The 26,450-nt window shown below is 41.4% G+C and overlaps 2 protein-coding genes across 3 annotated transcripts in view; both read left to right on the forward strand.

The window, feature by feature from the left end:
• Positions 1-2,956: 2,956 nt before the first annotated feature.
• Positions 2,957-14,908, forward strand: LOC121376354 (cyclic nucleotide-gated cation channel alpha-3-like). 2 transcript variants are annotated; one of them, XR_005958437.1, is made up of 5 exons: positions 2,957-4,235; positions 9,083-9,219; positions 11,268-11,482; positions 12,505-14,056; positions 14,099-14,908. XR_005958437.1 is itself a non-coding variant. In XM_041504202.1 (4 exons), the coding sequence occupies exons 1-4, from the start codon at positions 4,122-4,124 to the stop codon at positions 13,986-13,988; spliced, it is 1,950 nt and encodes a 649-aa protein (XP_041360136.1). In that variant the 5' UTR covers positions 2,957-4,121; the 3' UTR covers positions 13,989-14,908. The 2 variants fall into 2 exon arrangements, 1 of the variants encoding a protein (XP_041360136.1); XM_041504202.1 differs by having other exon boundaries at positions 12,505-14,908.
• Positions 14,909-17,686: 2,778 nt separating this feature from the next.
• The window catches only part of LOC121375081 (tax1-binding protein 3 homolog), a 31,788-nt gene continuing 23,024 nt past the window's right edge, over positions 17,687-26,450 (forward strand). Inside the window, exon 1 of the mRNA XM_041502311.1 lies at positions 17,687-17,750. Coding sequence (XP_041358245.1) covers positions 17,709-17,750 — 42 coding nt within the window. The 5' untranslated portion in view covers positions 17,687-17,708. The remainder of the gene's footprint in view (positions 17,751-26,450) is intronic.

Raw genomic sequence — 26,450 nt, forward strand, 5'->3', positions numbered from 1 at the left:
GCAGTGCGTACATACGATACATACACATGTTACCCGAATATCTATCGTTTTTGCCCGAATTTGATGATTTGCTCCAGCGCTTGGGGGAAGTTGCCCACTCCCCACCCCCCCCCCCCCCCCCCCCCCCCCTCCGTCGCGTACGCTTATAGTTAGAGTGAGTTCGGCTAGATTGTGTCCCTGTCCTGCTCGAGATGTTCTTACGGGTCTTCTGTGCCGCGCGATACGACAGGTTGATTTTAAACAGATTTTATTGCATATAATGTGTATATTGAAGTTATTCAGCTTATGAGGAGTTTCTGGATCCGCCACTGCTTGACACTGAATAGTGTGTACATAGGTAAATTTGGTATATGCTGGTAAAACTGATATATCACGATATTTGTGTGTACTCTCTTCATACATATACAATGTATATATGTTACAGTCAATGTGTAAAACCAGGCAGTCTGTAAAGTAACTGATTCACTCAGGCAATCTGTATATTGCCTAAATATTTCAGGCAATATACACATTGCCTGACTTTTCAAGGTAATTTCTAGACACATTGCCTGAAATGAAAGATCCACCATTCATTGACAGCAATTGTTATAAAGGTAAACACACCTAGTGACAAAATGCAATATTAGGCCCTAGTTAAAATTATGTAATTTATTTCAAATAAAAATCTCCACAAAGACATTCTCCAAAAACAAAACACTGACGAAAAACTTGACATCAAAGTAATTAAGATTCAAAATATTGCTTTTAATCTCACACTGTCTTAATCTGTTAATTCTATACTTTGAAAGAATAATCGTAACGGTTAATTACCTTAAAATAGATTGTTTTTTTCAGTTGATTAGAAGCCCGTTGAACATGCATTCATGATAACTTTTGATGTTAATCTGTCTTAATCAATTAATTATATACTTTGAACCCAGGAGACAACGTGACCATTCCTATCCCTTTGGTAGACCGTGGTAAAGAGGATCCTCGTAACATCATGGGTGTGATTGTTGATCGAGATCAAAATGACTTGTACTGCAGTTCACGCAGGACTACTTAAAGGATGATACAGCAGGAACCAGTTTGATTTATGTAACCAAAAGTTATATACTTTAAGTGACATGTATACCGACATTGAGGTGGGACTCAGACATGCAGTGAAAGACGAGTCATTGGGTGGAGGTCAGGGCTACGCAAAATGTAATTGCGCTATTAGTGGCAAACGATGCTCATCAAACCGCTGCAAGTGCTACAAGGCAGGTGTAAAGTGCAATAGCAGATGCCACTCCAGTCTGACCTGTCTAAATAAATAAATGTGTAGAAGTGCTAGTTTGTAAATGTTGTAATGATGTATGTGATGTATGTTTTAATGCATTTATCTCAAATCCGTAGCAAAAATATTCAAATTGTTTTAATGATTTGCATCTATGTATGTTTTAATGTATTTATCTCAAATCCGTAGCAAAAATATTCAAATTGTTTTAATGATGTATGTGATGTATCTTTTAATGTATTTATCTCAAATCCGTAGCAAAAATATTCAAATTGTTTTAATGATGTATGTGATGTATGTTTTAATGCATTTATCTCAAATCCGTAGCAAAAATATTCAAATTGTTTTAATGATTTGCATCTATGTATGTTTTAATGTATTTATCTCAAATCTATAGCAAAAATATTCAAATTGTTTTAATGATGTGCATCTTGTGATTAATTATCAATTATGTGTTTGGTTTAGATTTTTACTTGTTTTAATGTCTTTATTATCTCAAATCCGTAGCGAATTAAATAATATTGCATTTTGTCACTAGTCGTGTTTACCTTTATAACAATTGCTGTCAATGAATGGTGGATCTTTCATTTCAGGCAATGTGTCTAGAAACTACCTTGAAAAGTCAAGCAATGTGTATATTGTCTGAAATATTTAGGCAATATACAGATTGCCTGAGTGAATCAGTTACTTTACAGATTGCCTGACATTTTCAGGCATTCTACAGATTGCCTGGTTTTACACATTGACTGTAACATGTTAGATGAAATCACGTACTTGGCTGCTCAACGTTCGAGTGTTTTGACAGTAACTGATGAATGCATGTCATTAGCTATATTCAGGCCAGTCAGCTCTGTCCTGGGATAGTTTTTTTTTATTTAATAAAGTTAAACTGGCCTGGGAGCGGCAGTCCTCTTTGTGGCGGTGCAGGAAGGATGAAATCTCCTGTAATCTCCTCGGGAGTGACTGTTGTAGGCTATAGACGAGGCAGTACATAAGGGATTAATGGAATTGCCAATTCGCCATTCGACCTGAGCAGGATAAAGCCGATATCTTAAGACAGTAACCAGTTATTTCTTTTATCCTGCAATCCTACAGGAATATTCGGAAAATCATTATTATTTTATTCTAGTTTTGTGTACGCAAATCGAGTATTGTTAACCTATCAAGGCTTTTGCCGTATGACGTCATACAAGATATACTGCGGTATATTCATACTGCGCGTGCTGTAACCTCACCGTGGTGCAGGGGTGTAACATTCTCTTTGAGAATGACCAATACAGCACAAATTGAAATTTTGAGTAAAAGTCAGTATCTATCTGTGATATTTGTATTTTTGCACAATTCTTTACAGTATTTTTATTTAAATTTTGAATTTTTATATTGATGTTGATCATCACCTGATTTGTTTGCATTGCCATTGTTTGCCACCCAATAGCCGATGTATTTTTCGTGCTGGGGTGTCGTTAAACATTCATTCATTCATTCATTCATTCCGTCCATACAGGTAGTTAGCGGTGCCGCTTTGAAATAAGGTGTGTTGTTTTAGACACTACTGGATTCAACTTGGTAAAACAAGCTTAAGCAGTAATGAGCCTGCATTGCTAATTACTTCACGATATCACAATAGAGTACACCTGTACACTTAATTGGTAAAGCAAACAGAAACCAAATAAGTTGCAAGGGAAGGGCTAAAGACTATCTTTACTGGGCATATTGTACGAAAAACATCCTACGACATGTAGCGTGAAAGGCGTACATTATAGACACAAATAGATATTTATCTAGTCATCTAGTCTTTCTAATGTATACAGTGATTGCTGGATAAAACATAATACTTCTTTTATGCTTGTTCACGTATTTGTCGATCAATGTTTTAAGAATGACGTAATAATAGATGACGTCAGGCGGATGTTCGCATGAAGGCTTTTGAGGAAATCTTTTTTTCTTTTTTTTTCTTTTTTTTTTTTGGGGGGGGGGGTTTTGGTTTGGTGTTTTGGGGTTGTTTTTTGTTGTTGTTGGATTTGTTTGTTGTGGGGGTTTTGGGGGTGGGGGGAGGGTTCTGTGGCTTATTTTGGACCAATTTTCCATCTTCTTGCTAACTTATCTGCTTCCTTATTACCTGGGATGTTGCAATGTGATGGTTTCCACTGAATTGTTTGTTTGTGTGCCACAGGTTAGCGCAGAAAGAGTTTAGCAAATTCATTCCTGTCTTTGTTTTGGGGGGGTCTTTGAGAGCTTGGAGGACCGAGAGAGCAACCGAGTACATGAGAACTTTCCAATGTGTATGATAACACGACTGAGAAAATGCTACTGTAAACACAGGTACCACATGCATTGTACACACCACGGGTATCCCCAAACATCAACGTCAACTATGTTATAGTAAAGTTATATAATATGTAACTATAGTATTTGCATTAAGGTTTTTTGTTTGGGGGGTACCTGTGGTACACACCTTTCCGAGTGGAAAAAAACCCCTGAAACATGATGTGATTGTGGCACAGTCTCCATGACTTATCGCTCATTTCCTACAGCATTGTCCCCACTACTAGTACCAGAGGAAAGTATAGTCTGGCCTTCAGATGAATCCCTGAAGAAAAAACTATATGGCCCCAAGGAAAATCTGCAACACACAGCAGCATTTGTTCGAGATACTGCGGTCCCTGTCAGCGTTCGAAGAAGTTTGTTTTTATAGGTTTTTGTTTGACGTCATAGATATTTTAACGTCATGAATTTTCCCACGTTGAGCTCAAATTATGACGACAAGGTTGGGGAAACCTCGTGTTTTAGCTGATCGACATCAAATTGACAACGTAGCATGAGATGACAAAATAAAGCCAGAATTTTAGCGACAGAAGCACAAATGTCTTGGCAAAAAGTCGGTCAAGCTGCCACATCGACGCTTACCGAGGAAGTGGAAGACGATGGGAATATTAACAATAAACGCAGATGGACACTTGTACAAAACGTAGCAAGGGTAAGCCGAGCTGTACGATACGTGACTTAATCATAGTTAATGTAGCTATAAAAAAAAACCCCGGAACATAGGGAGGACGCGGGGGCCATGTGACCCCCTCCTTCCCTGTTACTGTATTCAGAAGGTTGGTTCTAAATGTCGTCTTTAAAACCTGAAATTTAAAATTTTCTCAGGGAAGCATACACCCGACCCCCCCCCCCCCCCCCAACAGGTTTTGGCCCTCAAATAATACATGCATTTTTACCCATCACACCACCCCTCCGACAATCAAACTGACAGTGCAGTGGGTTTCCTCTCCATGACAAGGGGGTGGACGTAGCTCAGTGGTAAAGCGCTCGCCTGATGCGCGGTCGGTCTAGGATCGATCCCCGTTTGTGGGACCATTTGTCTATTTCTCGTTCCAGCCAGTGTACCACGACTGGTGTATCATAGGCCGTGGTATGAGCTATCTTGTCTTTGGGATGGTGCATAAAAAAGATCCCTTGCTACTAATGGAAAAATGAAGCGGGTTTCCTCTAAGACATTCAATAGGCGATGATTAATGGCATTGTGCTCTTGCAGCGTTAAACAAAACAAACTTTTTTTTCTAAGACTATATGTCAAAATTAGTAAATATTTAATGTTTGACATCCAACAGGCGGTGATTAATAAATCAATGTTAAACAAAAGAAATTGATTCACGAAAACAAACCCAGGCCTAAGCAGCTACTTCATCATCTAAAACTGTGACCTGCCTTCTGTAGGTAAGGGGACATTTTGTTTTCAAGTTTGTTAATCAGTTATTGTAGAGATGTTCTGTAAAGTTAGTATGACAAATTATATGAACAGATGATTTACTAAGTTTGTTTTTGTTTATTTTGTTGTTGTTGATGATGGTGGTGGTGATGTGTGCGTGCGTGTGTGTACGTGTGTGTGTATGTGTATTGCAATTTTTACTGCACAGGCACAAAGAACTTGTAAATCAGTCCCTTTCTAATTGAATCTCTGGTTCTGCTACACTTCTGCATACACACACATACACATGCATATATATATATATATATATATATATATATATATATATATATATGTGTGTGTGTGTGTGTGTGTGTGTGGTGTGTGTGTGTGTATATATAGTCATTCAAATCCATGTTTAGACCGCCTTTCAACTGGGATGTGTGTGTGTGTGGGGGGGGGGGGGGGGCAACGCCAATGTTATTTTATTTTATCCATTCACTCACCGACTTACGCACTCACATTTCTTCTTAACAGGTTATTTTTGTCGCTTTCCAACATTGATTTAACTTGCACTTTGGAAACTCTTTCATATTTTGTTTTACCACCTTGCTGTATTACACCACCTAAAACTGTGTTTGATCTTGCGCACTTGAAGAAAGATCGTACAGATGCTGTTGTTTATTGTCACGGGGATTCTTTAATACCCGTAATTGAATAAAACACGATTGTCCAAATATCTCTCCTAACTGTATATCTATTAGATCTCTCTGTAACGGGCAGTTCAAAACCGCTTTGGCTCGTCTAGGTATGATCAGAGATACGATCTTATATAAAGTATATATTATTATAGCACGTTTAGTTCACTAGAAAACACAACAAAACACAATACACTTTGGAATCTGTATTAACCTACGCTGACAAATGTACTGCCGCAGTAGTTAATTAATAACAACAAATAATAACAACCCAGAACTGATCACTTAATTAGTTAATCTCTAGGTGTCTAGTTTACACAATATGCTAATCACTTCACCGTGACACAACACCCACACGTGTGATAATTGAGAAACGCTTCCAGGAGAACTTAATTAATAAAGGAATTACAACACTATTCCTAACTGGTTAATTTTTAATTAACCCTTACTACTCGTTCAATAACGTGTGATAATTGAGAAACGCTGCCAGGAGAACTTAATTAATAAAGGAATTACAACACTATTCCTAACTGGTTAATTTTTAATTAACCCTTAACTACTCATTCAGTAACCTTGTAACACAGAATTAATACTGGTACCTATCACAATAAAGACAATAACCTACAGTTTACCTAGGTCTTCTAGGATGACTGGCTAAGCTTTATATTACCAAATACTCATATAAATATAGAACAGTAAGACTACGATTTACTTCGTCAGATGACCGAAGACACTGTCTAAAGAATATTGGTATAATACAGTATTAAAATATGTAAAGTCACACCAATCACGTCAAGGTTATACAACAGAGCAGAAATAATATATTTCTCAAAGTCCAAACGGACAACGTTCCCCCGGGATACCTTCCTATGGTTCTCCTGTTAACTCTAAAACACTAGCTATTTATTATAAATCGAATATCGCCTGGGGGTACATCGCGGCACCGAATCTTATCATGTGAGTTTCCACCACGACCAGAGTCGGTATATTTTTCTCTGATCGTCAGACTGGCTGACGCCGATCGTCGCCAAATCACGGTTGTAAAAACCGCACTCGCGGAGGTATTACGTAACTACTCGCCACATGTCCTCCGCACCTGCTCTGGGTGTGTATTAGGCGTACAGCTCGACGACCGTCGCGCAAAGGTATTACGTAACAAGTTGCCCATCTGGCTAAGTGCATTTGGAACTGCACACGGTCTTCTAAAACAATTAATATCGCCACAGGCGAAAAGAAATTAAGAGCATGTACCGTCACATTTATAAACAGGTTTTCATGGAAATTCAAGACAAGTACCGTGATTACATTCCAGTGTATACAGACGGGTCACGGGATGGGAATTCTGTGGCTTGTGCTACAGTTTTTCCATCAGACACAATACTTTCCATGAGATTGCCTAACTCAGCATCAATTTTTAGTGCTGAAGTTTGGGCAGTTATTAAAGCCTTGGAAGAAATAAAGGACTCGATTGCTTCCAAATTTATTATGAAGCTCGACCATCCTTTAATTGGGATGGTGATACCAAAGTGTGTCTTTTTATCCATTGCTAATAAAGACATTGTATTTTGTTGGGTGCCCAGCCATGTTGGCATCAGGGGTAATGAAAAGGCAGATTCAGCTGCCAAGTCTGCTTTGGATTTGCCTCATGCCAGGGTTGGTGTGCCTTATACTGATTTGCCTCATGCCAGGGTTGGTGTGCCTTATACTGATTTGCCTCATGCCAGGGTTGGTGTGCCTTATACTGATTTTAAACATAATATCAACGAATTTATCTTTTTGACTTGACAACACAGGAGCGTAGCGTGAGCTGAACCGGGGGGGGGGGGGGGGGGGGGTTTCGAATATGAACGAAGTGGACCTTTTTTCTTCCTATAGGCAGTGCAGGAAGGATAAAATAGTTTTGTGTCGTGCTCGCATCGGTCATACATATTTGACCCATTCATTTATCTTCCACCTCAATGTGATGATGATGATAATTAGTTTTAACGTGTCCATATACCACTAGGGTTTCGAACACGCCCATCCCGAGTCTGACCTCCGATAAGATCGGTGGCCTGCCTCGGGGTGGAGGGGGGGGGGGGGGGAGGTAGAGTTGAAAATGGGCAGAATTTTTAAAATAGCAATTAGTAAAAAGGTTAATAGAATAAATAAAAAAAGATAAAAGTTACAAGCCAAAAATAAAAAGAATTGACTGCTCGGCCGAATATTTATATAATTTGGAGCATTTTAGAAGGACAGTTCAAAATTAAATCAGAGAAAGAAGAGAGGATCGGACTATTTAATAATATTTTTAAAAAAGAAGTAATTTCGACATAAAATTTTGAACGCAGATCTAAAAGTTTAAAGTCCGATCGATATGTCCACGTGAGTGGCCTCGTTAAGGCCGTTTGGGTGCACAGCTTATAGGGACGAGATGGGTTGCATCCCGTCAAGAAAACCCCTAGACTGACAGTCGATAGACGTTGAAGGTGTAGTGCTGTGCTGAAATACAGATCTTGAGAAGCCGGATCCGTCTGAACGAGAGAGAGTATCAGACTAGGGTATAGTCCAGTCGTCATGGGTTGGTATAGTGGTGCGGACGGGCCCGACTCCGGAGGATACTAGATGGTATCACGATAAAGCAAGGTAAAGTCTAGAAAAAGAATAGTAGGGGCTGACCCCGCTTCCTATTTCTTCTTAGAGTGGGGCGGTCAATCTTCCAGTGCTGCTAGGACAGGCTTGGACATGTAGAGACTAAACACGAACAACCGTGGCGTTCTGCAGAATGGCCGTCATACGAGTCACGAAAAAAACAAGTCGACAGTCAGATGGAGAAATGACGTGGAGGCAAGGAATCTTGCTAAAAAATAATCCAACCTGGTGGTGCAGACTGTCGAAACGAGAAGCGTTCCAGCGTTCAATCAGTTCCAATGGCCGCATACATCCCAGTAGAAAACTTCGTTTCGCTGACAAAAACAACGAAATGAAGGATCCCCAAGTCGAGCACACGAACGCACGTGCAGTGTGCACAAGCGAAACAAACACGTCTTACCGCGTGGAGCTCCAGACTGGGAATGCACCTCAATGTGAGCGCTGTCAGTGTACTCTGACGGTACGCCACATTTTGGTGTAGTGTCCTCATCTCAAAAAAGACTCGAAAAGATATATTTGGTCAGAGAAATGTGATGGAATCATTTCGATTCCATCCAGAATTGGTTTTACAACTTTTACGCGATACTGACTTTTACTCTAAATTTTAAGTTGATATATCTGTTATGTTTATATTTTTGCACAGTTCTTTACACTGTGTTTTAATTTAACTGTTGAATTTTTATATTGATGTTGCTCATCAAATTTGTTTTTGCATTTACCATAGTTTGACACCCAATAGCCGATGTATTTTTCGTGCTGGGGTGTCGTTAAACATTTATTCATTCATTCATTTATTCTTAACAGGTTATTGCGTGGAACTCAAGTCGAAAGGTTGAGGTGAAGGAAAGCGATACAGATCCGTTCTTACAGAGGTTTACTTCAGTTGCCACTGGTTTGAAGAACAAAAAACATTTCAAATACAAAAGTTTCTTCACCTGGAAGTAAGCGCATCTGTCGCGTAGAAATATACTGTTCAAAATAAGTTCGGAATATTAAGACATAACACAAATGTTAACCCAAGCCCAATGACTGTAACAGGGCTCGAAATAGGTCTGCTGTTATGTTTTTTGATAGATAGGGGGTCAAAAGAAATATGGACTGAAAAGGGGAAAACAAAGCACGGGGTGAAGGTTTGGAACAGTGTATGGGAAATTAGGACCTCCAAGGTGTATTTTAGACCAATATGGGATGGAAATATAACAGAATAACAAACTAATAACAGGTGAGATCATTGTACATACATCAATATCTTGAAAAATTACCTGCTATTTTGGGGGTAATTAATTTCTGCTATTTCGATCCCTGCCGTTAATCCAATGTCTATGACATGTATACCGATGATGCCTGTCAGGTGCAGCGTATCTTGCGGTCAAAGGTGGCGTGACGTAGGATCATCAAGGGGCGTAGATATGACCTATGCAATCGGTTCCGTGTCCTTATAAGGCAATCCTGAATCTGAGACGTTTTGAATGTGGAGATTATCTACATTTCGGATTTTCCGATATCGGGCCTCACAATCGGCATTCAGGCTCCGTTTTAGAGGGTGGTCACTTATGGTCTGGGGTGGTATTACCATGACTGCTGGAACCCAACTTCACATTGTCCAAGAAAGGGTCACAGGCTAATAATATCAAGACAATACCATCGCGTCACGCTGGCCGAAATGTCGATTAACAAGAGGACAAGGCCCGTGCTCATCGTAGTAGACTAGTGACGGCATTGATGCAATAGCAAAACATCAACATGTTTCCCTGGCCAGTTCTGAGCCCCGATCTGTCACCCATCTAACAAGTCTGGGACATCATTGGGCGATGCCACAAACAACGTGAACATCAGCCGACAACTTCGGCCGAGTTGGGTGTTGCGCTCTAACAAGAATGGGCTAGGATCCCCCAAAATCAGATTGGACGCTTGATAAGGCGCATCCGTTTGGTTAATCACGGAGGATTCACCCGTAACTAACCACAGAAGCAAAAATACCAAATTCATCCTCTCTACCCTTATTATCAATTTGTGTCTCATCTGGCCATGTCAAACTACCCAGACATGAACATTTCACGTTAATGTATTTTCCAATAACCCCTTGTCATTTTCCCCCAAAAATATATAGCGAACAATTTCCATTATTTAATGCTAGATTTGATTCTCCCCGACGTAATATTATTGTTAAGCGGTCTCTAATGCCAATGTGTGTGTGTGTGTAGGGAGGGGGAGCGTAGCCCAGTTATAAAGCGCTCGATGCCTGTCAGTGGGCCCCAATTGAGCTATTTCTCGTTCCAGTCAGGCTGTGGTATGTGCTGTCCTGTCTGTGTAATGGTGCATGTAAACGATACCGTGCTACTAATAAACAAATATGGCGGGTTTCCTCTCTAAGACTACATGTCAACATTACCAAATGTTTGACATCCAATAGCCGATGATTAATAAATCAATACCATCTAGTGAAGGAAGGAAATGGTTTATTTAACGACGCACTCAACACATTTTATTTACGGTTATATGGCGTCAGACATATGGTTAAGGACCACACAGATATTGAGGAAGGAAATCAGCTGTCGCCACTTCATGGGCTACTCTTTTTCGATTAGCAGCAAGGGATCTTTTATATGCACCATCCCATAGACAGGATAGCACATACCACGGCCTTTGATGTACCAGTCGTGGTGCACTGGCTGGAGGAAGAAATAGCCCAATGGGCCCACTGACGGGGATCGATCCCAAACCGCGCATCAAGCGAGCGCTATACCACTGGGCTACGTCTCGCCCCTCCATCTAGTGATGTCATTAAACTAAACAAACGTGAATTAATTCCAATAACCATTACAGAAAATGTATGTTATTCCATGAGAGAGAGAGAGAGAGAGAGAGAGAGAGAGAGAGAGAGAGAGAGAGAGAGAGAGAGAGAGAGAGAGAGAGAGAGAGAGAGACTTTCGATTTATTTGTGCATGTGTATAAAATGTTCTTCTTTCTTTTCTTGTTTGTTTGTCAGATTGTGGAGTGAACTGGTTATCAACCCTGCAGACTGGGTCTTCTATAAATGGTCCGAGGTCGTCGCCGTTGCCATATATTACAACATCATCGTGATTATAGTCAGATCCGTTTTCCAGGAGCTGCATCAATCATACCTTATGCCCATGTGGTTTGTTATGGACTACACCTGTGACCTTATCTATATCTTCGATGGATTTATCAGAAGTCGATTAGGTACAGTGCCCCCCCCCCCCACCCTCTCTCTCTCTCTCTCTCTCTCTCTCTCTCTCTCTCTCTCTCTCTCTCTCTCTCTCTCTCTCTCTCTCTCTCTCTCTCTCTCTGACACAGTCATAAAATCGACGTATCTTGATGAACCCATTAGTTTTAATAATTGAAACCCATCCCCATTATAATTATTGGTATATCAATGGACGTGGTATATGCTGTCCTGTATGTGCGGAAATGCTATTGGATAGGAGTAGCCTGTTTGGCAGTGTTGGGTTTCTTTTCTCGCTATCTTCCTACCTACTTGTCTATCCGTCTGTCTGTATCTGTCTGTCTATCTATCTATCTATCTGTCTATCCGTCTTTCTATCTATCTATCTATCTATCTATCTATCTAATCTATCTATCTATCATCCATCCATCCATCCATCCATCCATCCATCCATCCATCCACCTATCTAGATATCTATCTCTGTCTATCTGTCTGTCTGTATGTCTGTCTGTATCTGTCTGTGCAGGGATTTAGCTATGTCGGTCGAGTTCTCGCTTGAGGTGCTTGCGTCGCAGGATCGAACCACCTCGGTGGATCCATTCAACTCATTTGGTTTCTCTCATTCCAATCAGTGCGCAAAAACTGGTCAAAGGCCGTAGTATGTGTTTTCCTGTCTGTGGGAAAGTGCATAATAATAAAAGATCCCTTGTTGCATTAATAGCGGGTTTCCTGCGATGACTACGAGTCAGAATTACCAATTTTTTTATACCCAATATCCGAAGATTAATTAATCAATGTGCTCTAGTGGTGTCGTTAAACACAACACACTTTTTATATCTATCTATGAATCTTGTTTTACACTTCGAATCATAATATATCACTCAGTATACCGGTAATAACCCGCAACGCTAGTTGATATTAATTGTTTTATATCGTGAACTTAGATTTAATTTTGGTTAATAGTCGGTTTTTGTCTACTTTCATTGGCCATGATATAAAGTTAACCATCAAACTAATGTTTCTTGTGCTTATTTTGCAGGGTTTTTGGAGCAAGGCATCCTGGTGACTGATGTGAAAATATTGACCTGTCACTATCTCATGTCACGGAGATTTTTTCTGGACTTCATAAGCGTAATCCCCTTAGAGATACTGTATATTTTTGTCGAGTACAACTCGTTCCTGCGTTTGAACAGAGTTATAAAAGTGACTAGACTAGGCGAATTTTACCAAGATTCGCAGACCAGGACGAACTCGCCCACCCTGTTCCGGCTGACGTGTCTGATCGTCAACATCGTCATCGTGATTCACTGGAACGCGTGCATCTTCTACGCCTTCAGCGCCCTGTTCGGCTTCAACTCGGACGGCTGGGTGTACGCGGTGACGAAGAAAGAGGACATGTGGTTCGCGCACAAGTACCTGGCGTGCTTCTACTGGTCGATGCTCACACTGACGGCCATCGGAGACACGCCGCCGCCGGAGAGGGTGGAGGCGCTGCTCTACGCCACCTGCTGCACCTTGTGCGGCGTCCTCATCTTCGCCACCATCTTCGGCAACATCGGCATCATGATCAACCAGATGAACGCCACCCGCCAGCAGTTCGAGCAGGACCTCGACTCGGTGAAGCGCTACATGGCCATACGGAAGGTGAGCCCGTTTCTCCAGGAGCGGGTCTTCCACTGGTTCACCTACCAGTGGAAGAACAACAAGCAGTCGGTGGACGACGGGCAGGCCCTGGCCGTGCTGCCGGAGAAACTGCGCGCCGAGATCGCCATCTACGTGCACCTGGACACCCTGAAGAGGGTGGCGCTCTTCAAGGACTGCGAGCCGGGCCTGCTCATCGAGCTGGTGCTGAAGCTCCGGCTGCAGGTGATCAGTCCAGGGGACTTCATCTGCCGGAAGGGCGAGGTCGGGAAGGAGATGTACATCGTGAAGCGCGGCAAGCTGATCGTGCTGTCGGAGGACGGCGAGGAGGTGCTCGGTACGCTGGAGGACGGCGCCGTCTTCGGCGAGATCAGCATCCTCAACATCAAGGGAAACCGGACGGGAAACCGGCGGACGTGCCACGTGCGCAGCGTCGGCTACTCTGACCTGTTCTACCTGTCCAAAGTGGACCTGTGGCAGGCGCTGTCCGAGTACCCGAGCGCCAAACGCATGCTGCAGGAACGTGGCCGGCAGATGCTGAAGAAGGACCACCTCCTCGACGAGAAGGACATGGCTCACGAGGACATCATCGTGCCCATGGAGGAGCGCGTCCTCTCCATAGCCGAGCAGCTCAGCGTCGTCAACGCCAAGATGGACGCCATGGCCGACAGACTTAACAACCTGATGCCCAATCATGGCAGAAAGTACTCAACCGTAGGTCGGCTTGTAGACAAGGCCACATCGCCCGTGTTCAAATTTTCACCCAAGGACTCTCCTCCCCCAAAACGCCGGCAGAGTAGGGCTACCAGTCCCATTGTGAGAACGGGAAAACTGGGCAAACTAGGATCAGTTAGCAAACATCACAAACCTGAATTTTTGTAAGCAGGAAATATCGCCCTCAATATAGTAATTATCATACGCGTACGGGCTCCCATTTTTGTAGGGGGCAGGCTGGTTTTTGTAGGGGGCAGGCTGGTTTTTGTAGGGGGCAGGCTGGTTTTTGCCCGAATTGAACGAAAATGCTCGAATCTGGATAACAACATTTATTCAAATTAGCATTATTGCCAAACAGCTATAGGGTTTCAAACGAATCACTACGCATTTTTAAATGAATTACAACTAATTTTACGGGTAGAATAATGGAAATACAATGGTATAAAGGTCTCAGATTAGTACATTTTGTACGAATATCTTTATAATTTTTGCCTCAATTTGAGAATTTGTTCCAGAACTGCCAAACCCCCACCCACCCCTACACCCCTGTCTCGTACGCTTAAATTATTATTATTATTATTATTATTTATTATTATTATTATTGAAATACAAATAACAGATTGGAAAACGTTTAACTGAGACATACCTAAACGTATCTTGAAGCGAGATGTGACATCAATACGACGCCTGTACATCTTTGACTTAGACATTAGACGTTTGAAGAGTTTTTCAAATATGGGCATAAGAATAACAAGCTACACATGAATGGAGATTGACGTCATTGCTGATTATGACTTACTTGCACTGATTTTGATATCTCCTTATAGTTTGAGATTAGATTCTTTTTCTTTTTGTGTGTGTTTGTGCAAAATTTGCACATTAATGATAAAATAGTCTGACAATGTTAAATAAACAAATTATGTGTTTCACTTTATTAGTTTTCGAGATACATATTGTGAGAACTCGTTTGTTGTTTTTATTTGAAAAACGATAACTTCAGAAATACTTTTAAATCTGAAAATTTCAGTTGTCATAGAAGCTGTAAAGTTATAAGAAAATTAAATCATTGATATTTTGTAAAAAAAAAAGAAGAAAAAAAAGAAGAAGAGCAGTTTATTAAATTTATTTTGTGTACCGATGGTGAAGTTTTCATTTTGATACAATGGCACACGGTGCAGAATGTAATACCAGTGACAACCTACTCAATATCTACCGACAATGTAGCAGAGCCGGTTTAAGGATCCGCTGGGCATGTAGCACAAATAACAGCGGGTCTCCCTTCCCAGGATATACATTTTACAACCCCCTCGGAGAGAAATGTAAACTGATCTGGGGAAAATAAATGTAGACCGCGGGGCTTCCTGAAGCGCGGGGCCCGTAGCACGTGCTACATGTGCTACTAGGATAAACCGGCTCTGACAAGATGGTAAATTGTCGCACAATTTTCTTTTCACAGCCCATATGTTTGATTTAGAAAAAAAGAAATCTCGATATGTTGTTGGTAAAAATAACACTAAAAACCCAAAAAACCCAAAAGGACGTTTATTATATCAACCATGTGTGAAAACCATATTTTTGATCCCTCCACAAAAATCGTTACAGGCTATACGAAAAAACTCAAGTCCATGACAGTCTCTATGTACACCATGACTGGCGACTGGTATATCAAAGGCTGTGGTATGTGCTATCATGTCTGAGGGATGGTGCATTTAAAAGATCCCTTGCTATTAATGGAAAATGTAGCAGGTTTTCCCCCACTAAAAACATGATTATTCCTGCTAAATGAGGGCAGCCATTTTGTTTCTTTTTCGTCGCCTTCGGTACTTCAACTTGGTTCGGGTTCGGGTAAAGTTTTAACGTGCATATGTGCCACGAGAGTTTCACACATGCCTATCACGGGCTTAATCTCTGACTTTCGTCAGTGACTAAGTCCGGGACAGGAGGGGGGGGGGGGGGGGGAGGGGTAAGTTTGAAGTGGGCGGAATTTGGAATAAAAATGTTTAGTAAGGTCTAAAAAGCCTAAGTCTACGGAGAATAACCTGCACCCTAATCATGTCCGGACTAAGAAATTAATTGTTTTAAGTCCAACTAAGCCCCAAAAAGGAGGTTACCTGTCCTAGTTAAGGTTGGCGCCGCGGGACTCGTGGCGAAGTGATGGACTGCTCAGGCCTGAAGTTGGGGAGTGCTTCAGTCAGGAAATCTCGATTCCGTTCTACGACTCCTTGGTAGATGTCTTGAAGCACCAGCTTGAGAATACGATGTAGAGTCGTATTATCCATGACTGGGTTCAGGAGTTCCTGCCTGAACAGTCCGTCCCGTTCCGCGGTCACGTAGAGCTTGTCTGAGTGCTTGGCTCCCTGAATCTGGTACTTCCCTTGTCCACTTGGAAGTTGGCGCCAAAGTTGCTCGCTCCACGGACCGCTGATTTGCGTGTTGCAGGTAAAGTCGCCCTCTACTGCCTGTCGGTACTTCGCTGGCAGCTTGTCACAGACGAGAGTCCACTCGGTTCGGTCGGATGTCTTCGGTATGGTGGCCGCTGACACCTTCCTCCTCTTGGACTCCCGCTGGGGCAACAACAACCGGAGGCGCTGATGGGCTCGCAGGCGGGTCACTAATGACCACGTGCCCGGTGTCCATCCGCGTTGGAACTGTAACAAGAGGGGCCGCCACTGTCAGTGGAGCTCACAGCTTTGCCCCCCCCCCCCCCCGGCCGCTCCTGGCGAGTGCTTCGGTCAAGTGGATGGGGGCGGCGACGCAGAAGGAACCACCGGTTTTGGATCCCTCTGAACCGCCCCTGTCAGTATCGTCCTCCTCTTCGGGACCGCCCCTGGCGGTTGAGCCGCCATGTTAGACCCCCCCCCCCCCCCACCTTGGATAGCCTTAGGTCGCCTCCTTCCGTTCGCTGAGCGTCGTGGTTTAGGACCGCCGTAACACAAGGTCACCGTCGCGTTGTCTCCATTGTGCTCAATGCGGTACTTGGCCAAAGGACCAAGTACACGCAGCACAGCCCCTAGAATGGGGGTTGGGGGGGGGGGGGGGGGAGAGAGAAATCTGCACGTTCTCGCAACACAACTGCATCGTTGGAGAGTCAGCGCTGGGCCCTTCAACTTGAAAACTACACTTTTATTGCACAGAGTAAACAAAAGCAGTAATTTAAGGCAAATTGCTTCGCTTTGACCAGCCAGACTTGTAAAACAACAGGTAATATTATAAAGTAATGTTATGTATTTTTATTAAAAAAATATTTCAATGTGCATTAACAGAACGAAATTGAATTACAGTATTTTTCCCTCTTCAAAAATCCAAAGTAAAAAAATGCATAGGAGGTCATCCATTTGATAATTTTGACATATAGTCTTAGAAGTTAGAGAGGAAACCCGCTACATTTTCCATTAGTAGCTAGAGGTCTTTTATATGCACTATCCGACAGACAGGATAACACATACCACGATATTTGATACATACCAGTTGTGGTGCACTGGCTGGAACGAGAGATAACCCAGTGGGCCCACCGACGGGAATTGATCCCAAACCGACCGCGCATCAAGCGAGCGCTTTACCACTGAGCTATGTCCCGCCTCTAAGTGCACCACGACTGTTATATCGTCCACCGACGGGGATCGATCTTAGACCGACCGCAAGTAGTACTTATAATCTAATTGGTCCACCGAGCTGTAGGCCCTGTCAATCCAACGTTCTGCTGATGTCGCACCTCATAAAATGCTTCAGGAAAAAATTCCACCACCAATAAATAAATAAATAAATAAATAAATATTATTATTACTACTATTATCGATACTAGTATTACTATAACCCTAACAGAGCCTCTACATATCCTAATGAAAATAACACCAGTCTATTTGTAGTGACATCCGGTTTTAGTTCAAGATGGCAGGTCATACGGCTGGGGATCCGCTGGAATGTTATAGTGTAAGGATTTTAATGGCAATACCTCTTTAAATATTTCGTAACAAACGTAAAATAAGTCAAACTAGTTATGCCTATGCACTGGCAAATGTGGCCTATATATCTTAAGATTTCAATATGTCGGCAGAAACGAAATTTGTAAGGCTATGTAAAAAATAGTATGTTTATCATTCATATCATGACATATGATCATGATGATGATCATGAACACTGATCATTTCGTACCATAGTTTATGGTAATTTTTTACCATAGTCATTTCGTTACATAATAACATAGCCATTTCATACCTACCTTTTACCATCTCGTACCATTAGCCATGATTAGGTTTGTTCATTTCGTACCATAGTCATTTCGTACCATAGTCATTTCGTACTTGGTATCTTATTTTTGTAATGGTATGCCACTTCTTGTTTTTATTGTTGACGAATAAACGTTGACGTTTAAATGAATAACGGTTTAAATGAATAAGCGAAGTAAATTAACGATGAAATGTGTTTCAGTGGCCATTAACCCTATTGAATTCACTTATATTCATGAACATATGTATGTATATTGCCACATCAAGGTGATAGTTTATTTTTAAGATGAACTGACAAGTAACCCATGGCACTGATGATCATTTTCAGTGCTCTACAAAGCAAGTTAAAATTTACTCTTCTCTGGCCAGTAAAGTACAGTGTTCTCGCTGGATGAAAATTAAAGGAGGGCGGCCGCTCAGCACCACACACACAAAAAGGGGGGGGGGGGGGGAAGAGTAGTTTGGTTATCATATTGTTGTGTGTTGGTAGACTTTGAGAAAAGATATACTCCTTATTTTGCCTACGAAAAAGTGCAATGGGGTTTATAAAAAGACTCGTCTTTTAATTGAACCAAAGATGATATCGGTCTGACATTCACGGGCAGTTCCGGGTTTGCTGGACCGATCAAAGTTTTATTATTATTATTTTTAATAAAAAATTCAAGATATACGAAAAACAATAAAGATCTTTGTAAAGTGATCTCCTAATGTCAGATACAGTTTTGCTATTTCCATCTTCATCGAATGAATCGATCGCTGTGATAAAATATTATCGCCAGCTGATAAAAAGTAGTTTCGTTTTTGTATATATTATTTGGCACTCAAGATAAATGATTTTAATGATAAACTCTACCACTTCCGTTGTTTTTATAAGCGTTCATATCCCCTCAAAATGAAAAGTTTACAATATTTTATAAAGAACTGCTGAATAAACATTATAACAGAAAGTAAAAATCATCAGTTTCATCCAATTATATCTGCAACTGAGGTCAAAATATCAAACGATAGTTAGTGGAAACAAAATACAGAATGACCGTTCTGATCACGAGACAAATTTGTCGCCAAATAAGAGGGGTTTTTCAATCGGAGATTGCCGAATCCGTAATAAATAAAATGTTTTCATTGCTTACATAAAATATAACTTTTATTGTGTCTATCAAACATACAAATGGATACAGATATTGGACAAAATAGAGGCTGTTAAAAATACTGTTAAATTACGTTACGATATCTGTCGTAAATTGCTTTTTCGTACACAACGCGGCTTGTTTTCTTTGATGTCCAGTGTGCAGACTGATCGTTCTTTTTTGTGTGGAAAAAAGTGCATTTGGAAATAGCGGAGATAGGTGCTGGAAAATAAAGACGGGTGCTCAAAAATAAAGGAGGGCGGGGAACGTGAAAGGAGGGCGGCAAAATGGAATAGCGGGGCAGGGCGCCCCGCTTAAATGGAGCAGCAAGAACACTGAAAGTATAATATTTTAATTGCTGTTTTAAGTCAACAGAAACAGAATAACAAAAGACATGCTTGTCACATGTTTACTTAAGACTTCTGACTTCCACCCAAGAAGTGCGCACCTTCCGGTGTGTGTGACTAACAGAACGAAACCACAAATGACTATATTAACTAATTAAGATATCATAACATCCCTTTTTCTTGCAAATAAACTAGAACACCCCAGTGTTATCAAAGTCATAATTAAAAATCCAAAACACACAGTTCTTGTTTTACTGAAATAGAAAGTTAGTTATATAGCAACTAAAGAAATTCTACCACTTGTTTGGTTAATTAATGTCCAATTATTCACTTAAGTGTTAATGTAAGTGTTTATCAGTGCTGTGATTATTAATAAGTAGTTCATTTCACAAAATCAGGTCTTTGGACAGGTTTGATCACGCGACCATAACGCGGCTTTTGAGGGGTCTGAGAGTTGTGAATTGGCGGAACCCTTGGCTTGGCTTTAACTGGGCTCCCAGCTTTTGTAATTTTTGTAGAATCTGGAATCATGTCTGAATCTAGCTGTTTGGTTTCCTTTTCATCAACTGTGCTTTGTTTTGAACTTGTCATTTCTGGCATCACCGTCTTTTTGATATGGACCCTGTTTCTTCTGTATAAATTATTTCCAGACTGTATTTCGTAAGACCGGTGGTCCAGTCGCTTGACTACAGTACCTTTTGCCCATTCCTTATCGGATCCCAGTTCAAAAGGCTGTGTCACGGGGATCCTATAATACCCGTAACTGAATGAAACACGATTGTCCAAATATCTCTCCTAACTGTATATCTATTAGATCTCTCTGTAACAGGCAGTTATACCCGCTGGCTCGTCTAGGTATGATCAGAGATAAGATCTTATATAAAGTATATATTATTATAGCACGTTTAGTTCACTAGAAAACACAACAAAAACACAATACACTTTGGAATCTGTATTAACCTACGCTGACAAATGTACTGCCTAAGTAGTTAATTAACAACAAATAATAACAACCCAGAACTAATCACTTAATTAGTTAATCTCTAGGTGTCTAGTTTACACAATATGCTAATCACTTCACCGTGACACAACACCCACACGTGTAATAATTGAGAAACGCTTCCAGGAGAACTTAATTAACAAAGGAATTACAACTCTATTCCTAACTGGTTAATTTTTAATTAACCCTTACTACTCGTTCAATAACGTGTGATAATTGAGAAACGCTGCCAGGGGAACTTAATTACAGTAATAAAGTAATTACAACTCTATTCCTAACTGGTTAATTTTTAATTAACCCTAACTACTCATTCAATAACCTTGTAATACAGACTTAATACTGGTACCTATCACAATAAAGACAATAACCTACAGTTTACCGTCGCAAATTTAGCACAGAAACGACGATAATAACCGGCCATACCAAGGAACCGGCGAACTTCACGACAGTTGGTCGGTGCAGGGTACTGGCTGATGCTTAGTGTCTTGGCCTGCAGTGGGGCGACGCAACCATGTCCGACAGTATGACCTAAGTAGGTCACTGAAGCTTTCACGAATTCACATTTGCCCAGGTTCACAGTCAAGTTAGCTTTCTGTAGGCGACTGAATATTTGTTGCAACCCGGTTAAATGTTCATCCCAAGTGTCAGTGGCTAACACCACATCGTCCAGATATACACTGACATTTTCTAGGTCTGATAACACCTGGTTCATCATCCTTTGAAAGGCAGCAGGGGCAGTCTTCAAACCAAACGGCATCACTCGGAATTGGAAGAGGCCGTCAGGTGTGATGATCGCCAGAATGTCCGTAGCTTCCTCTGTTAACGGAATGGCATAAAAACCCTTCAGTAGGTCCAATTTGGTGATGTATTGCGCGTGTCTAACTCGGTCGATGCAATCGTCAAGGCGGGGTAGAGGGTAGGCATCTGCCTTGATGAGTTGATTCACACGACATAGGTCAGCGCACACCCGGAAACTGTTATCTCCCTTTTGAATCAGAATAACGGGTGATGCCCACTGACTGTTTGATGGTTCCATAATGTCATGTTCCAACATGTAATCTATCTCCTTTTTTAGTGCCGCACATTTTACAGGATTTATCCGATAGGCATGCTGTCGAATCAGTGTAGCATTGGGTTCCAAGCGCACATCCTGGATTAAGGTATTGGTAACCGTTGGAAAGTCCTGACAAATGGAAACATTGTCTTGTATCAACGTGGTCAACTTTGCTCGCTGGGTGCTGTCAAGGTGCTGTAGATAAGAACTCAAGTCTGCTAGAATCTGGCTGTTGGTTAACTTGATCTCTGCAGTCTTGACATCACAAGAAGTTGAGTGACTCTCAGTTTGGACAGCCAACACTCGAACTATCGGCAGTCTGTCAAAATAACCTTTTAGCAAATTGATGTGACAATACCTACTTTTCCTAACCCTATCAGGAGTGTTTATCACATACCCTGTCTCATTAACCCGTTTGTGCACAACATAGGGACCGAAATACCTGTCCTGTAATGAACCCCGTTTAATGGGAAGGTACAGCAGCACTTTATCCCCTGGTTTAAATTCCCGACTCTTAGCCTTCCTATCAAACACTGATTTTATTTTGCTCTGAGCATAGCTCAGATGCTTCCTAGCCAGTTCGGTCGCCTGCCACAACCTATCTCTAACTCTCCCTACATAAATCAGCAGGTTTTTGGCATTATCCTTGTCTAACCAACTATCTTTCACCAATTTGAGAGGGCCTCGGGCTGAATGCCCATAGACCAACTCAAATGGGGTGAATCCTAAGGATTCTTGCTTAGCATCCCGTGCTGCGAACAACACGAAAGGAATTGACTGGTCCCAGTCAGTACCATTGTCGAAACAATGGCAGGGGAGCATACTTTTCATGCTCTGGTGGAAACGTTCTATGGCGCCCTGGCTCTCAGGGTGGAATGCAGCAGAACGAATCTGTCGTATATCTAACATAGACAGTACTTGCTGGATTAACTTGCTCATAAAGTTAGTACCCTGGTCGCTTTGAATTTCACCTGGTAAACCCGTGTACGTGAAGTACTTAAGCAGCGCACTAGCTACAACAGACGCAGTAACCTTCCTTAAGGGAATCGCCTCTGGAAAACGCGTAGTTAAGCACATAATTGTCAACAAGAATTGGTTGCCTGAACGCGTTTTCGGTAATGGCCCCACGACATCTATCAACACTTTTGAAAAAGCTTCCCCAGCTGATTTGGTTTGCCCACAACCTGACACACATGACATGACATACAATGCTTACTGACATCTGCAAACATTCCCTTCCAATAAAACTCTGAGGCAAGTTTACTATGAGTTTTATTCCGCCCTAAGTGGCCAGCAAACACGTCCTCATGTGCTAACAATAACAATGACGGACGGTACTTAGAGGGCACCACAATTCTACATCTTGTCACACATTCCTCACTATCAGGCACAACCTTTTCCACACTCTTATTCATTAATAGTCCCTTGTCCATATAATACCCTGACATCTGATCCTCCATCTCACCCTCAGTTAACAATGTAGTGCGAGCTGCCAACAAACTTGGATCAGCCTCCTGCTCTAGGATTAACTCTTGTCTATTACAAGGTAAGTCCCCCCTATCAAACACAACTGGTTCATTTCCCCTCTGCGGGAGATCAACAGGTTCCACCACATTTAATTCCTCAGTTGACTTATCTACCATTTTACTGATAACCTCATCCACTCCAATTTCATGGCTCACACACGTATCAGATAAATCACAAATATCCTCTGGGTCTCGTGCTAACCTACTGGCCATAGCCCTAGTCATTACACACGCAGGATATCTAGTCTCATCAACCTCACACTCTTCTATGGGTAAAGGGCTGTCTTCAATTAACAATTGGTCACATTGCGGCTGACAACATTGACTAGTCAAATCATTACCCAACAAAACTCCTATGTTTTCAAAAGGCAAGTCCTTCACAACACCCATAATGACTGGTCCCGTCACAAACTTCGAACACAAGAAAACGTTATGTAACCAGACAACCATATTTTCTCCAGTAATCGAGGTTAAAGCCAAACTACGTCCTGTATCTGAATTCTCAATATTAGCTAAACACTCTTGCGTTATCAGCGACTGACTACACCTGGTATCTCTATAGATTGATATTGCCTTAGGACTCAATTCTTGTTTCACATCACAAACCATACCAGTGGACACATACGGGTTTACTTTCTCTGCCATGGGACTAACCATTAACTCTCTCGCTAACGGAGCTGACCTCACTAAACCGACCACTTGCGCATTATCGCGTTTCCTTTTAAAACAGTCCCCGACAAGATGATTATCCTTTTTACAGTAACTGCAATGTGGACGAAAAGTTCGTGCATTGGCTGATAATGCAGGTTTATCCTTACTTTGCCCACCAGGTGCATTCCTTGCCTGACTAGCTGACCAACTAGAAGACTCTCCCCGATAGTTACTTTCCTGGGAAAAACCTGGCTGAAATTTCTTCTTATCACCCTGTTGTAAAGAGCTACCCTGTACTGCCTGAGCTTTGTGTATTAACACGTAATCATCTGCTACTATGCCTGCCTCCTCTATCCTTTTGACATCACGATCCTCTAAATGAATACGTAAGCTAACTGGTAATCCATTTTTAATGTCCTGTAAGATCAACAAGTCCCGTAACTCGGTATATGACTCTACCTGATGAGACACCACCCATTTATCAAACATCCCTGCCTTCTTAGCCACAAACTCACTATAAGACTGACCCTGCGTTTTTCCCAACTCGCTATACCGTAAACGATAATCCTCAGGTCGTAATTCATACACCCTCAACGCTGCAGCCTTAACTAGGTCGTACTGACTTGCTCGCTCATCACTCATTGAATTATAAGCTACAGTAGCCTTCCCCTTAAACTTAGACACGGCTAACAATGTCCACTTAGACTGCGGCCAATTTAGCTGCTTAGCGGCCCGTTCAAAAAGTTGGAAGAACATATCTACCTCCTGGTCATCAAATACAGGCACTGATCTATAAGCCTCCGACATGTTAAAACCATTTCCGGCTTCCCGTCTAACTTCTTCAGTATTCAACTTTAACTCATGTTCCACTTTTAATTTTGCTAACTGGAATTCTCTATCCCTATCTCTCTCTTCTCTCTCTCTCTCTCTCTCTCTCTCTCTCTCTCTCTCTCTCTCTCTCTCTCTCTCTCTCTCTCTCTCTCTCTCTCCTCTATCTCTCTCTCTATCCCTCTCTCTATCTTCTCTATCCCTCTCTTCTGTTTCTCTCTCTCTATCCCTCTCTCTATCTTCTCTATCTCTCTCTCTATCTAATGCACGTTCTTCTCTTTCGTACTCAAGTTTTTTAAAAGCTAATTGTTGTTCCACACTTAACTCATTTATCTCTATCTCTGGAACAATCTCACTGTCTTCCATAACAGGACTATCACCAAAAACTTCCTGGATAATAATTGTCCTTATATCTCCTAAGGTTTCAGCTGATGTTAAATCAATTTCTCGCTCACCCGCGATTTCAACTAACTCGGCCTTACGTGCTCGCTTAATCTCCACTACACTGAGCGTAGGCCTATCCAGCAAATTCTTATCCATGTTTAGATATGACGCACTTATTATTAATTAATTTTGTAGTGAACAATGTTGCTACTTCTAGTTATTTGTAAAAATAATTTATAAAGCCCCCATTTACAAACAATACTTTTTTAAATATACATGTCCCGTTTCAGATCCGGGACGAGCGCCCCCAATATTTACTCCTGTCACGGGGATCCTATAATACCCGTAACTGAATGAAACACGATTGTCCAAATATCTCTCCTAACTGTATTAGATCTCTCTGTAACAGGCAGTTATACCCGCTGGCTCGTCTAGGTATGATCAGAGATAAGATCTTATATAAAGTATATATTATTATAGCACGTTTAGTTCACTAGAAAACACAACAAAAACACAATACACTTTGGAATCTGTATTAACCTACGCTGACAAATGTACTGCCGCAGTAGTTAATTAACAACAACAAATAATAACAACCAGAATTGATCACTTAATTAGTTAATCTCTAGGTGTCTAGTTTACACAATATGCTAATCACTTCACCGTGACACAACACCCACACGTGTAATAATTGAGAAACGCTTCCAGGAGAACTTAATTAATAAAGGAATTACAACTCTATTCCTAACTGGTTAATTTTTAATTAACCCTAACTACTCATTCAATAACCTTGTAATACAGACTTAATATTGGTACCTATCACAATAAAGACAATAACCTACAGTTTACCTAGGTCCTCTAGGATGACTAGATAAGCTATATATATATATATATATATCAGAACGGTGAGCCTACAGTATACTGCGTCAGATGACCGGCAGCACCGTCTAAATAATATTGGTATAATACAGTATTAAAATATTTAAAGTCACATCAATCACATCAAGGTTATACACAGAGCAGAAAATATATAATTACCAGTCCGGACGGACTAACGTTCCCCCTGGACGCCTTCCAATATGTTTCTCCCCGATATCTCTAAAACCCTAGCTATTTATTAAAAAATCCCAGTATTGCCTGGGGGTACAAGGCGGTACCTCACGTATCAAGTGAATTTCCACAGCGACCAAGACGGCATATTTTTCTCAGATCGTCAGACTTAATGACACCTAGTCGCCAAATTACAGTTGTAAAAACCGCACTCGCGGAGCTATTACATAACTACTGGCCACCTGGGCTTAAGTGCATATTGGACTGCACACGGCCCTCTAAAACAATTAATATCGCCACAGGCGAAAACAAAATTAAGAGCATGTTCCGTCACAGGCTGCTTACGAACAGAATCACCTTCACGAAGAGGTTTTAGGTCTTTGGCGTTTCTGTTGTAATAATGCATTTGTTTCTCTTTGCTGTTCTGTAGTTTGTTT

The sequence above is a fragment of the Gigantopelta aegis genome, chromosome 6 (assembly GCF_016097555.1).
Source record: "Gigantopelta aegis isolate Gae_Host chromosome 6, Gae_host_genome, whole genome shotgun sequence".
Lineage (NCBI taxonomy): Eukaryota > Metazoa > Mollusca > Gastropoda > Neomphalida > Peltospiridae > Gigantopelta > Gigantopelta aegis.